Source organism: Ovis aries, chromosome 2 (assembly GCF_016772045.2).
Source record: "Ovis aries strain OAR_USU_Benz2616 breed Rambouillet chromosome 2, ARS-UI_Ramb_v3.0, whole genome shotgun sequence".
NCBI classification, from domain to species: domain Eukaryota; kingdom Metazoa; phylum Chordata; class Mammalia; order Artiodactyla; family Bovidae; genus Ovis; species Ovis aries.
In genome coordinates this window covers 137,415,336-137,429,832 of record NC_056055.1, presented here as the reverse complement: position 1 = coordinate 137,429,832, position 14,497 = coordinate 137,415,336, and the positions used below count along the sequence as shown (strand labels likewise).

Here is a 14,497-nt window from a genome sequence, read left to right as displayed (position 1 = left end):
GCCAGGCAGGGCTTGAGGGCTCAAACCTATTAGTTGCTGAATTGTGGGAAAGTTGGCAGGTCACAGGAAAGTGCCAGGGTGGGGCCGATTGAATTTGGGGAGCTCATGGCATGGCTTTTATCTACCAGTTCAGGAGTATTTCAGCAACCATTACAGCCCCATCAGTGCTCCTGCTGAGTACCAGCCTACACTGAGGTTGTGCTCTAGCTATAATAGCTGGGACCTGTCCCTCTGGAATAGTATGTGTTTAACATGAAAAAGAGGTTAATTTGCATGAAAAATCATATTGCAGGTGTTTCTTAGCTTGCTAGATTATAATCTACAATAGTTTCTCAATCTTATCACAGTTACCACGTACAGGTTAAAACAGTATGACCTTCAAGACTGTCTACTGAACTTGACTATATTTGACTGAAGGTATTGATTGGAAGAAGAATTGATGCTTTTGAATTGTGGTGCTGGAAAAGACTCTTGAGAGTCCCTTGGACTGCAAGGAGATCAAACCGGTTGATCCTAAAGGAAATCAACCATAAATATTCATTGGAAGGATTGTTGCTGAAGCTGAAGCTCCAATGATTTGGCCTTCTGATGCAAAGAGCTGACTCATTGGAAAAGACCCTAATGCTGGGAAAGATTGAGGGCAGGAGAAGTGGGCAGAAGAGGATGGGATGGTTAGACAGCATCACTGACTCAATGGACATGAATCTGAGCAAACTCTGGGAAATAGTGGAGGACAGAGGAGCCTGGTGTGCTATTGTCCATGGGGTCCCAAAGGGTTGGACACAACTTAACCAAATAACGATTGGGAGAGAAGTGGGACATACCCCACTTCTAGCAGCTGTTACCACCTGCGGACCCTTGTCATGTTCCGGTGGCTTTTCTGTGTGGTACAGGCTGCTCCCTTGGTACAAATACCCCTTGAGGCCACGTGACACGTGACACTGCCTCCCTTCTCCCCACATGCATATTCAGAGCTCCACCTCTTCCCTGGGACTCACTCAGCTTCTATTTCCAAAGTAGGGATGTAAGATCAAGGCAGGCTCCCCAAGGCATTCCAGGAATCTTTGAGCTAGCACTTCCCGAAGACTGCTGAAGGCCATGGACCCCTAGAACAATGTTTTTAAATGCATAAAATACATAGAAATATAAAGGAAACCAATGCTAAATATTAGGAAGGAAATACTAAATATTAAAGGATTAGTGAAAATAAAAATGTAAATTTTGTTGTCATCCAAATTCAGAGTAACCTGAATTCTCTCTCCTCCTGGGTTAAGAACCTCTGCAGGATAAAAACACCCCAGGGGTCAACACCTCGCTAGAGGCCCCACCCCTTGTGCTGGAGGCTGGAGGGTTTAGGCCACCCACGCTGATCTCGGAGAAGTCTCTAGGCAGGGAAATTCTCCTCCCAACTAGTTCTGGGAATTTGGGGCAGGAATGAAGGGCTCCTGAGCGCCTGGGTGCCACTTTAAATAACTTTTCCTTCACTGATGAGGACCTTCTCAGCCTGGGAATACCTGGAAATCAAGTTTTAAGTTGCCTACACTAGTGTGACTTTTCCCACAAACTCTCCTTTCCACCTGGACGCAGATCCCTGGAGACACTGGGGCAAGGCTGAGCTTCAGTTTTCTCATCTGCAAAAAGAAAATACCCACGTTATAGAATTGTTAGGAGCAAGAAATGAGATAATAGCTGTGCGTTTGCAATTGCGCAACCCTCTTAAAATCTGTGCTGTTATCGTTTTTGACGTTAGGTCTATGAGGACAGAGGACAATCTATACAGCTCCAGTCCCCAAGTACCGGGCCCGCGTTAAGCGCTCCATAAACACTTGTGGAATGAATGAACGCAGCCTTTGCACGTGGGTCGGCGAGCACCAGGGGCTCCCGGCCTGCCGGCGCATCACCACCACTTGTTTTTAGAACAGGTAGTAAACGCCTTTCCGGCTCTGTGCCGCACGGCAACCACAATTCAAGCGCTTTGCTCCAGGAGGACCCGCAGGCTGGGACTGCCCGGCCCGCAGCTCGCCTCCGGGTCTCCCCCGCGGCTTCCCGACCAGGTGTGGGGGTGGCGGGGGCGGCGCAGAGGGGCAGCGCAGGGTCGCACCGCAGCCGGGCGGGCCGCAAAGGTGCCGGCGGCGGGCGCGCGAGGAGGGGCCAGGGGATGGGGAGGGCCGGGGCGGGGCCGGCGTCCTCGTCACTTGATAAAACGCCTGCGAGTCTCCAGAGAACAACGGGCTCATTCAGTGGTCGGGAGCTGCCCGCGAGGGGGAGCGGCCGGGCGGAGAGCGCGACTCGTCCCGGGGGTGGGGCCGGGCGCGGCGGCGAGAGGAGACCGAGGTGGCCGCGGCGGCAGCGGCGCTGTAGCCCCGAATCCGGCCCGAAGCGCGGGGCGGCCGCGCAGTTTCCCGCTCCCCTCTCGGTGCGCCGGCCCATGGCGGCCGCGGGGCGGCTGTGGCTGCTTTACCTGTCAGTGGGGCTCCTGCCGCGGCTCGGCACCGCCTTCAACTTGGACACCCGCGAGGACAATGTGATCGAGAAAACCGGGGACTCCGGGAGCCTCTTCGGCTTCTCGCTGGCGATGCACTGGCAGCTGCAGCCTGAGGACAAGCGGCTGTGAGTTCCCGACTCTGTCCACCCCACCCGGGCCCCGGCCCACGCGCGAACCAGGTCGAAGGCTCTCCGCATTCCCGCCGGCCGGCCCTGCCCGGTCCGGCACTCAGCAGGCTCCGGGGGAGCGGGGCCCGGCGCCCCGCGCGCTCCCCTCCGGCCCCGCCTGGCGCGGCGCCTTCCCCAGTTCAGCCCCGGAAAGAGAACCCGGGGGCCGACTCTGCACACCGCGGCCCCGGTGCCAGGCGGGGCTGTCCTCGGACCCGGGAGAGTTTACTTTTTTTTTTTTTAAACAAAGTGCTTTCCGGCGATCCTTCCCTCCGGGCATGTTTGCTGGGAACCCGGCAGGTGGCACGCTTTGCTGAGCTTCACGTGTGTTGAGTGGGGGATGACTTGGGGTGTAGGGGGGTCGCTGTTTTCGCTGCGGTGAGATGACTGAGAGGGTCGTTAGGGAGATCCAGGCCTTTCGCAAACTCACAGAGAACACCCCGCCCCACCCCGCCCGCTCCCCAGCAGACTCGCGCGCCTCGCAGAACTTGGAAAGCCACCTTTCATCACGTCCTGCGAGGCTTTCCCCTAAGGGCAGGTTCCCCGGTAGGCGAGACTTTTACACGCCTCCCCGGCTTTTAAAAAGATGGACCCAACCAAGCACCTGTTCCGCAGAACTAGATCAGCTGAGAAAATAAGACCCGCTTAGTGGTTTGGCCGACCCCCCACCCCCACCCCGCACAAGCCACAAAGCGTCCGGCGCCACCCGAGACCCGGTGGGCCCCAGCCCTGGGAGGCCCTGCCGAGGGGTTAAAGCAAAATGTCCGATCTAGGTTGGGGGCTTTGCAAATGAGGTCTGGAAGTGACAACCCCCGACCCCCCCCCAACACCATGGCACAGCGGTGCTCCTCCAGGGAGAGAGTGGAGACCGGCACTCGTAGCTTCTCCTTTTCCTTCTTAGACAGTGTTTGGTTCCCACATGATCAAACTGTTTAGGCAGGAGAGGGTATTTGGGAGCTTAGTGGCTTTAATCGCTGTGGGGCCGCATTCTTGATCTGGGCTACCGAAAAATAAACTCACAAAAGGTCTCGCACCCCCCACCCCCAGCCCTTTGGTTGAGCTGAGGTCCTTCCAGGACCAACAGACCGAAGAATGCAAAGTACAGCCACACAGGAGAGGACTTTATGAGAGGGGGATGGGGTTTCAGGGCTGCAGAGAAAAATCTTGATTTCAGTAATTAAGAACTTCGGAATTGGTGAAGGTTGTAGGTGCCTGAATCTTAAAGTCAGATTTTTCTAGTAACACCTACCAGTGAAGCAAAGAAATCAGTACAGGGTGGGAAGGCCGGGGGAGTGGTCTGCAGGCCTGAGCAGCTGCTTATACTCTATTTTCTCTCAGCAGAAATAATTGTGATGCTGTAAATTTGAAATGAAAGGTGATTTCTGTTAACTCAGTTAATGGATGATGTTTGCTGTCTCTGAGTACTTGAATGTGTTGATGAGCATTCACCCATATGGAGAATGAACTTGTTAGTGCAGAAATGACCACGGGCCAGCAGAGGGAATATATTCTCCTTGGCATTCTCTGCACTAGTCCTCTACTGAAGCTGGTGGTTTCCTTGAAATACTGGTTCAAGCAAACATTGCGAAGGGGAAGTAGTGGGGCAGAAAGTTATCTGTGGGGGTGGAGATTTGCAAAAGGTAGTTTCAGCCAGGATCTCCGTTGTCACCAAGGTTAGTGGTGTGCTTGCTCAAACTTGTTCTTGCTGGTGGGCTTCTTTGCTGTTAGACCTGCTGGAGGTATGTAAGAAGCAGCCTGTGTTTAGGGACTGATGCCTTCTAGAAATGCTCTTAGGGACTGACGGAGAGGAGTGGCCCACTTTAAGGAAACTGTATCTTTCTCTGGACCTGGGAGTGTGGCAACAGCCCACTCTAGGGGGGCTGTGATTTATGTCAGGTGCCACGCCCCCACCTTCTTTTGGTAAAGTAATCTGGCAGCACTAGCCTCACCCAGGAGAACCAGTACACACAGGCCATACCCATATTAGTTGTCACCTTTGTCAGTAAAGGATGTGGGTGTAAAGTAACAGCCGGTAAGGTTGAGACCCCACAGCTTATGGGCCAGCCTCCTAAACTCTGCGCTTATTGGGAGTATTTCAGGGCACTGGTGAGAGAGACCTAAGCTCAAAATTCCTTCTTGGTATTTCGCAGCTGTTACTTTGAGCCTTAGTGTTTTTTATCTGTAAAATGGAGCTATTACTACTGCTCAATAGGCTTGTTGTAAGGATTAAGAGATAACATGCAAAGTGCCTAATTCCTGCCTGGCATGGGTATTTGCTGACTAAATGGTAGTTGTTAATGGTGATGCATTTAGAAACAGTAACTGAATTCCTCCTGTGTGCCTGTGACTCTGCAGGTGTTAAACATCATATGAGTCTCACTCTGCCAAAGAGTGAAATCGAAGGTTATTGGCATTGGGTAAGTTAAGCTTAATCACATTTATGAACCCCATTTTCAAAGCATTTTAACTTTAATCAATCTTAGATTTACAGCAAAAGTAAATGTCTCAAACAAGGGACTTCATTGAGGCGGAAGAAGTAAAATATCAAAGATGTGTGAGCATGACAGATGAATGCAGCGTTGTGGGAACAACCATAGATTTTTGTGGGTTAAACTTTCTATGATGCTGTTTAAATATTTCATATCTTAAACTCTAAGATTTTGTAACAGAATAATATTGTATCTGAGAGCCTTAAAACATGTTTGTTGTTGTTGTTTAGTTACTAAGTCGTATCTGACTCTCTTTCCTTAAGATTTTCCAGGTTAGAATACTGGAGTGGGTTGCCATTTCCTTCTCCAGGGGATCTTCCTGACCCAGGGATCGAACCCATGTCTCCTGCTTGGCAGGCAGATTCTTTACATCTGAGCCACTGGCTATTCCTAAAACTTTGGGAACTGTAAAACTGAAATAGAGATATAAAACTTCACTGGGCTTTTTAGGCTAGATATTAAAGAAGTTTGGCTGAGTTACTGAGGTCAGGATCTAAGGTTGAGTCACCCCAACTAGGTAGAAAGTATGGGATGGCATCTTGTGGGTATGTCCATCCTGTGAGTCAGCCCTTTTTACTCTTCTGGGAAGACCTGAGTCTGTGTGTGATTGCAGGACAGAATCCAGAAGGAATAGATCTTTAAGTTATATCTTCGATGCTGGGAGTGATGCTGGGTTTATCCCAAATGACATTTTCTTTTTGGGAACTTCCTGATCGCCACTGTCTTCCTAAGGCCCACCAGGCCCACTGTTGCTTCTGTTTTGACTCTATAATGTTTACTCTTGGTTTTTCTCGCACCTGTGATGCTCTTGCTCTTAAAATCAATTTTACTGAACTAGAGATCGTCTAGTCTAGCTAGATAAAGAAACTTTATAGGTGAAGAAACTAAAGCTGAAAGTTAAATATCTATAGTCTCATGAGTGCTTAAGCAGAATCTTAACAGAATCTGGATTTGAACTTGGCATTTCTGACTCATGCTCATTTCACCTCTAAAAGGAAAAGTCAGACGTGTCCTTCAGACCTGGAGAAATTGAGTTTTGGAAATGTGCTATGTTAGGTTGATTTATTAAACCACTCGCCACGTGGGTCAGGGCTGTCTAAATATCTGTGCCTGGTCTCTCTTCCTGTGGACACTTACTCCAGCTGGCCTTGGATCAGCTTCTGGGTCCTTCCTTCTTTGCCTGTCATTCCTTCCCCTTCTGAAAAAGCCCAGTGAGAAGCCAGCTGGGGATCAGAACTATGTCCAGGATGTGTACCTAAGCACTTGCTTCCTTGCATTCATTCAGAGTGCCATATGGCCCAGGGCCATCATCCAGGGACTGTCTCGGTCACCTTGAGTCCTGAGAGTGGAGAAAGAGCCAAAATGGGCAGGGAGACTTAGAGGAGATCTTAGGACTCTGCAAGAAGGCAGAAATAGACAAGTTTAATTTTAACACAGGCTGGTCTCGTGAGTCCATCAAGTCATGACTTAGGGTTTACAAAAAAAAGTATTTTTGTGATATGAATAATGTCAGGAAAGTCAGGTGAAATGCTCATGTAAAAAAGCTTTATATTAAAGAACAGTTACTATGTTCTTAGTTGTATAATTCCCTATTTTAGCATAGCAATATTGTTGTTCAGTGGCTCTAAGTCTTATCAACTCTGTGACTCTATGCACTACAGCACGCCAGGCTCCTCTGTTCTCACCTATTGGAATTTGCTCAAATTCGTGTCCATTGAGTTGATGGTGCTATCAGTAGTATCAGGATTTAAGCTTTGTCACCAAGTAATACTAGAACTGTGATGCATGGATTCCCTTAGACCTTGACTCAGCATAGGGACAGAGTGACAGGTGAATGCCCTGGCACTTTCAAGATAGATACTGGAGACGTAATAGAACATACTATCCTGTGCTCAGATAACAGGGTCAGTTTTCCCTGGAACGCTGGGTAGTTCCAAGTCGGTCCATCCTGAAGAACATCATCATGTTGTAAGAACCAGTTTGCCTTTCTCCATGAAAGCCTTTTGAGCCCAATCCATACTATATCACGTTCTCTTCCTTTGAATGTCTGTAGTCCTTCCTGTCATGTGCCTGACAGCTCTGATGGTTTTGTATAATTTAATTATGTAATATTTAACTGTTGTCTGCCATTTTCAGGGTATGGGCTAATCCCGCCCAGGTGGATAATAGGTTATGTGAGAGCAGGGGTCTTAATGTTCCTTTCTTTGCCTGATAGCACCTTGAATATGCCTAGCAAATAAAATGGAGTCATAGCATACGCTCAATTTAACTTGTGCAGTCAACTTCTCTGGCTCAGGGCAGAGAGGGAGAAATCCCTTTATTTAATGGTTTGCACTTCTTGAACTTACTGTAGATGTTGCTCTCTGCTGCCTCCAGGGAAAGGGGAGCTGGAGTGGTTAGGCAAAGAGACGTCAAAGAGGTTCAGTTCAGTTTAGTCGCTCAGTCGCATCCGACTGTTTGCTCAAAGAGGTTGACTCTTGGATTTTTGAGTTCTCAAGGGCCCAAAGCCCTGCTAAGGGATTTTTATGAGTGATTGCTAATTACACTTGACTTTTGCCTTAAAGGCACACTTTATAACTTAACCCCAGAAATACAGGCTGACCTATACTGCACTGGGTGCTGGGATCTGCTAGTTGTTAAATCAAGACTACATAGAGAGGGTGGCTGTAGACTAAGGTCCTGAAGCTACTTGACAAGGGTGTGGGGGTCAAATGGAAGTAAGCATGTGAGGGCATGTGTGAAGTGATGGCTAAGTGTTAGTTACTCATGGTCAGTAAGGGGGTTTTGGATACATGTAGCTCTTTAAGTGCGGTGGTGGGGTAGCTGCTAACCCCCTCCAGTGAGAGCTGTATGTAGAATGGTGATCCAGGTGGGCAATGGGTCAGAACCAGAGTTCTAATGGCCTTTTGAGAGAGTGGTCAAGGTTGAGCCCTCACAGTAATGGGTCCTGGGAGCAGGGCCAGCCCCCTCCTGTGTTTGGGTATAAGTTTAGAATCAAATGATTTTGTCTACAAGGAACTTTCTGGGTTCTCAAACCTGGCTGGTCATCAAGGTAACATGGAGAATCTCTTTGTAAAAATATAATTTGAGGCTCACTAAGTTGTGTCCAACTCTTGTGACCCCATGGACTGTAGCCTTTCAGGCTCCTCTGTCCCTGGGATTCTCCAGGCAAGAATACTAGAGTGGGTTGCCATTTCCTTCTCCAAATTTGAGCTCAGGCCAGATCTATTATACCAGTTTCTATAGGTGTGATCTGAGAATCTGTTCATAACATTTTCTAAGTTTGAGCCGGATGAGCTTTCTGTTTTTACCCAGAAGGAACATAATATAATGCATCAGAACAGATTCTAGAGCTGGAGTCTGGATCCCAGTGGATGGGATTGAGTCCTTCTCTACCATTTCCTGCTGTACATTGTGCAGAATACTTAGCATTCTGTTCCCCATGCCAGTGTGTAGGGGTTTTCCCCACACACCATCAAACCATCCTCAGATACCAGTCAGCTCAGTTCTGTCAGTCTCCCTGGAGATAGCAACAGATCTCACAGATTAAGGGGCTCAGTGCTACATGGCTGCCTCCCCCACTTCAGATGCCCAGGCCAAGTCCAAGGTGTCCCCTGGGCTTCTGACAGACTGGCTATAGATTGGAATTTCCCACGATCCCTGCCTTGGGTTTGATTAGTTTGCTGTAGTGGCTCACAGAACTTGGAGAAGCTTTTTTTTTTAAACTAGATTACTAGTGTATTATATAAAGATATAACTCAGGAACAGCCAGATGGAAGAGATGTGTAGGGCAAGGTATGGAGGAAGGGTTTAGAGTTTGCATGCTCTGTTCCAGCATGCCGCCACCACCCCCCTCCCCCACAAATCTCCATGTGGTTTCCAACCCCAAAGTTCCCCAAACTCCATCCTTTTGAGTTTTTATGGAGGCTTTGATACATTAGGCACAATTGATTAAAACATTAGCCATTGCCAAGTGAACTCAACCTCCAGCCCTTCCTCCTCCCTGGAGATCAGGAGGGTGGGGCTGAAAGTTCCAACCCCCTAATAAAGTGCCCCCCTCCTTAGGTGCAGGCGGAGCTACCTCATTAACATAACAAAAGACACCTTTGTCGCTCTCCTTACTTGGCAAATTCCTAGGGTTTTAGGAGCTCTGTGCCAGGAACAGTAGATGAAAACCAAACATATATTATTATAAATCACAACACCTCATCCCTCTAGGTCTCTTTCCTCAGCCGTAAAATGAGGGTAATTGTACCTTAGACTAGTCCTGACTCAGAGTAAGCACTTTGCGAATGTTAAATAAATGTGGAAACCAAGACAGTGAGCGGTGAAGTACCCATGACATGTTGGGCGAGTTGGTTCTCAGTACGCAGCCTCCACGCTGCCTGGTTTGTGTGGGTGCACTTTCTCTTTGGGGCATCGATTGCGATGATGTTCAAGTGTCCATCCTCTCTCTGCCTTCATTCTACAGTTACCATGTTGGGAAAGTACATATCAGGAGAACCGTACCTTGTGGTCTTTTCCTTGTGGTCTTTTGCTAGCCATGGCATTAGATGAACAGCAGCAGGGTTTCCACAAGCAGTGGAGATGAATGGGCAGACTGGTGCAGGAAGGATGGGCAGGGACTTTGGGCATAGAGTACCTACAGAGGGTGGCTTGTGCACATTCAGGCTGGCATTATTCATAAGGAATACCCAATGTCTGGTTTCCAGATCTTCTCAGACCTCTGTGACTTGGAAAGTCGCAGCCCTCCACTCCCATTCCTGGCAGGCTGGGTAGTGTACACTCCGCCCAGGGCTGGGCTGGTGATGATTTATTTTTCTTAGTCCTTTGTTTGGCATTAATGTATGCTAGGAAGGAGCCTGTGCAAAGCTGGATCTGATTTGTCAATGATGAAGCTGCCTAAAGTTGAGAGATGCATGGACAACGTGTGGAAGTCATGTTTTAGCAAATTCTTGTTAAACTGGTATTTAGAATTGCACACAGAATTCTTGGAACTAAATTAAGAGACTAATTGTTAACTAGTTGTGAACTTCACCAGTGTTGGTCCCTGTTAGTCTAGTAACAGGGTGGAATGATCACCATCTAAATGGATGCTGTCTGGCTTTCCTATTCCAATCAGCAGGGCGAGAGAATTCTGAATCAGCTCACCTGTTGCATGGTTGGTGTGTTGGCAGAATGACGCCTTCCTTAGGCCACAGTGTAGCCGCCGCTCTTCCCCACACTGCACCTCCACATCTACACGTGCTGGATTCTACTGTTGGGTACCGCTGTCACTTCATCTAATCCCAAATTGGCGAAAAGACTGGAGGAAACTTTTAAGTCTTGAAAACCAATTAAGTGGTAAGGACAACTGTTCTGAATTAGCGGGAATGGGGAAAGTACCATGAAAGAAAGTGCGGACGGCCAAAACAAGGGACATGAAGCCATGGTTGTCTCCTCGCATGTTTATTTGCCAACCAGCTGGATATGTTTTGCATGTCATACAATCCGAAGATTACTTTTTTTGAAAAGCCTTTCAGATATGAGAAAAACCTTTTAGAGAAATAGGCTTTATAAGCTTGGCAATATAGAAATAAAAATAAACCTTGGTGTAGTTTGCAAGGGGCATACTGGTGATATGTAGACTAAACAGAGCACAGGGTAATGCCTCTTTACCCTTGGTCTGTGCTTGCTCTGCTTGGTGATATCAGTGTTGCTGCAGTTTCTTCATTCTGAAAAGGACATTCATTTGTACTGAGGTTATTTTAATCATGTGTGTGTGTCTAAGAGAGAGAGCGAGAGATACACATGATGATAAATGTTTCAGACCCAGAGAGTAGAATGTCACTGAGCTGTACGTCTCCTGAACCAAATAACCTCTTCTGTTTGCAGAATCAGAGTCCTTGTCTTCAGGGTATACTGCTATCGATCAAGGGGTCAGTCCTCCGTGCTCCTGATAAAGCAACATGATATAAAGTGAACTGGAGGATCCCATCCGTGGGAGCTGTGGTGTATGTGTAGAGTGGTAGTTCCTTAGTGTGAATGGCCCACTGGGTAGCACAGGGAATTTGAAGTTTTGTATTCCCTCTCTGCTGAGGAAAGTGAAAAAAAATTTTTTTCCTGGGTTCCCTTCCCACTGATATGACCCCTCCTTTCCACCCCACTTCCCGACAATGTAGTTCCATCTGTCCCTTGAGTACAAGGGAAATGGAAATATTTAGAATTGTACAAGGCCCAGAGAGATTGGAGATGGATAGGAGAAGATATTTAAAATACCTGGAGGAAATGTGCCGTGTTGAAAACCTGTTGTTTGGGCTTCAGGAATCCAGAGGCCTTGTGGTGGCTAGTGAGAGTAGGCCCACAGACCAACTTAGAACAGTACTCAGGAAAGTTGAGAGCTGGCTTTCAGATCTGGTGATAGAGAGTCTTATGGAAACCCGCAAGTGCAAAAGGAGGTGGATCTGCACTCTGCTGGATCTTCTAGAGGCTAAAGGGTAGAGTCCTGGGGAGAACCGAAGGAGAAGCCCCAGAATTAGATGGTCCAAACCTCAAGGGAGGACTTCCAGGGGCCAGCTGGAGAAGTGTTTAACTACCCACCACATAGTAAAGTCTTTTCAGATTCCATATCAGATCAGCCAGTTCAGAAAGAAAAGTACTTTCTAAGCCTTGTTTTCAGAAAGGGCCCAAGGCTGCAATAGGGCCCAAGCTGAGAAAGAGTTTTAGGGAGTGTAGAAGGGCATCCACGGAAGCCTTGCTCACAGGATAACCCTAAGAGATGAGCCCTGAGACACGAGGGTCCCCTCAGCTTAGCTGGAGTAAGAAATGGTTGGCTGTCAGGCAGCCAGGAAGACTTCATGGAGCAGGCACAAGTCATGTCAGTATTGGGGGGATAGTATTTCTGGCAGTGAGAACAGCAGGTGCAAAGGTCCTGGGGCAGAAGCATGTTCAGGAGCAGCAAAGAAGCCTGTAGTCTCCTTGGAGCCAGATTGTGGAGGGCCTTATAGGTCATTGGAAGGCTGGTTTTCACTCTTGAATGAGATGGGAAGCCATTGGAGGATGCTGAGAAGAGTATGACATGTTCTGACTTAGATTTTGCATGGATTCTCTAGCTACTGTGCTAAGTCACTTCAGTTCTGTCTGACTCTTGGGATTTTCCAGGCAAGAATACTGGAGTGGATTGTCCTGCCCTTCTGTAGCTACTACATTATTGGGAACACACAAGTACAGATGTAGTGATCTTAATGATGAAAGTCCTTTTAAATAATAGGTAAGAGATGATAGTGGTTTGGTCCAAGGTGGTAGTGAGGATAGTGAGAAGTGGATGCATTCTGGCTATGTTTTGAAAATAGAGTGAATAGGATTTCCTGTGAACCAGTTAAAGAGAGAAAAGCTAGAAGGATAAAGTTATCATACAGTGGTTTAGAGTGAACTAAAAAAATAGATTTGAGGAGAAGAGCAGGAGCTTAATTTTGGAGATCATAGTTTTGAGATGTCCAGATATCAAGTGGAGTTGTTGAGTAGGCAGTTGAATGAGCGTGAAGTTTGGATGGAAAGGTTTGGACTGGAGATACAGATAGCGGAGCCATAGCTCTAGGTTGTATGCGGAGCTGTGGACCAATGAATGAGATCACCAAGGAGGAGAGGATAGAGACTAAGGACAGACCTGCAGGGTATTCTCTCATAGAGAGTGAAGATGTGGGACCCAGCACCAGTCATGAAGAGGAATGGGCACTAAAGTAGGGAACTAGGCAACGTGCTGTCCTGGAAGCCACACGATGAAGGTGGTTTAGAGAGGGAGTGATCAATCAGTTGTGTCAAATAGCACTGAGATTTGATCCCTGGCACAGCAATATGGAGGCCATGGCTGACCTTATCAGAGCTCTTGTGGAGTGGAGCAGGAGCCGTGCCTGGTGTGGGCTGGTGAGAGGCTCAGTTCAGTTTAGTTGCTCAGTCGTGTCCAACTCTGTGACCCCATGGACTGCAGCACACCAGGCCTCCCTGTCCATCCCCAACTCCCAGAGTTTACGCAAACTCATGTCCATTGAGTCAGTGATGCCATCCAACCATCTCATCCTCTCTCGTCCCCTTCTCCTCCTGCCCTCAATCTTTCCCACAATCAGGGTCTTTTCCAATGAGTCAGTTCTTCACATCAGGTGGCCAAAGTATTGGAGTTTCAGCTTCAGCATCAGTCCTTCCAGTGAATATTCAGGACTGATCTCCTTTAGGATGGACTGGTTGGATCTCCTTGCAATCTAAGGGACTCTCAAGAGTCTTCTCCAATACCAGGCGAGAGACTAGAAGATGAATCGGAGGTCCTGGAGAAGGGAGCAGAGCAAGAGCTGGAGGGGAAACTGGAGTCGAGAGGGAATTTTATTTTAAATGGGAGAAAGTGACAGTGAGGGGGTTTGTTGACAAGGAGAGTTCAACAGAAAGGGAGAAGTGAACATGGGTGGGGAGACTTGCTGGTGTGATGTCTGTGTGTGGGTGAGAGAGATGCATTGTGGGAAAGGTTACCTGGTTACTGGAGAACCAGTAACTCGTCAACCGCAGAGTAAAGGGGCGCACATGCAGGTCAGTGGGTAGTTATCATGGTGGGAGACTGTAAGTGGTTTTTTGGTTGCTTCTAATTTCTTAGTAAATAATAATATATCATTACGGTGGCTCAGTGATTAAGAATCCACCTGCAACACGGGAGACATGAATTCTATCCCTGGGTCGGGAAGATCCCCTGGAGGAGGGCACAGCAATCTACTCCAGTATTCTTGCCTAGAAAGTCCCATGGACAGAGGAGTCTGGCAGGCTACAGTCCATGGGGTTGCAGAAGAGTCGGAGATGACTTAGTGACTCAACAACAAACATAAGTTACTCAGCATCTGTAGAGACATTTGCCTTATAGGAGTAAGAACTTTGTTCTACAGGTAAAGGAATGTGGGGTTTGAATCTCAGCTGCTTCACACTCTGTTGATTTGATCTTGAGCAAGTTGCTTGCCCTCATCAGTGAAATTGAGGCACTAATGAAAACTGCCTCATAGAATTGTGAAGATGAAATGTAGTTAGTAGGAAGCCCTGAGCATCGTGCCCAATACTTCCAATAAACAGCAGCCTTTAATGTCGCAGGTGCCTTAAAGTAGAGTAGTAGTCGGGATCCCCTCACATGGGGGAGTTCCGTAGCTGTTTTTACAGTCTGGCAGACAGTGGAATTTACCCTTTGGGGGTCAGATCAGAGGTTAAGTTGCCCCCAGAGGTGGGGGGAAGTCCCCAGATGGATGGGAAATACCATATTGCCTTAAAGAGGGGCGCTTGGAAGAAGGAAGAGAACATGACAACAAAAGTAAACTCCGTAAGGATTTCCAGTTTCTTAGGCCATATTTGAG

General features: G+C 47.9%; 1 protein-coding gene across 2 annotated transcripts in view; it reads left to right on the top strand.

Annotated features, from left to right (window-relative positions):
• Nucleotides 1–2,226: 2,226 nt before the first annotated feature.
• Nucleotides 2,227–14,497, top strand: part of ITGA6 (integrin subunit alpha 6) — an 87,329-nt gene continuing 75,058 nt past the window's right edge. For both annotated transcript variants that reach the window (XM_027964851.3, XM_042243719.2), the window contains exon 1: nt 2,227–2,610. In XM_027964851.3, coding sequence (XP_027820652.1) covers nt 2,429–2,610 — 182 coding nt within the window. In that variant the 5' untranslated portion in view covers nt 2,227–2,428. The remainder of the gene's footprint in view (nt 2,611–14,497) is intronic.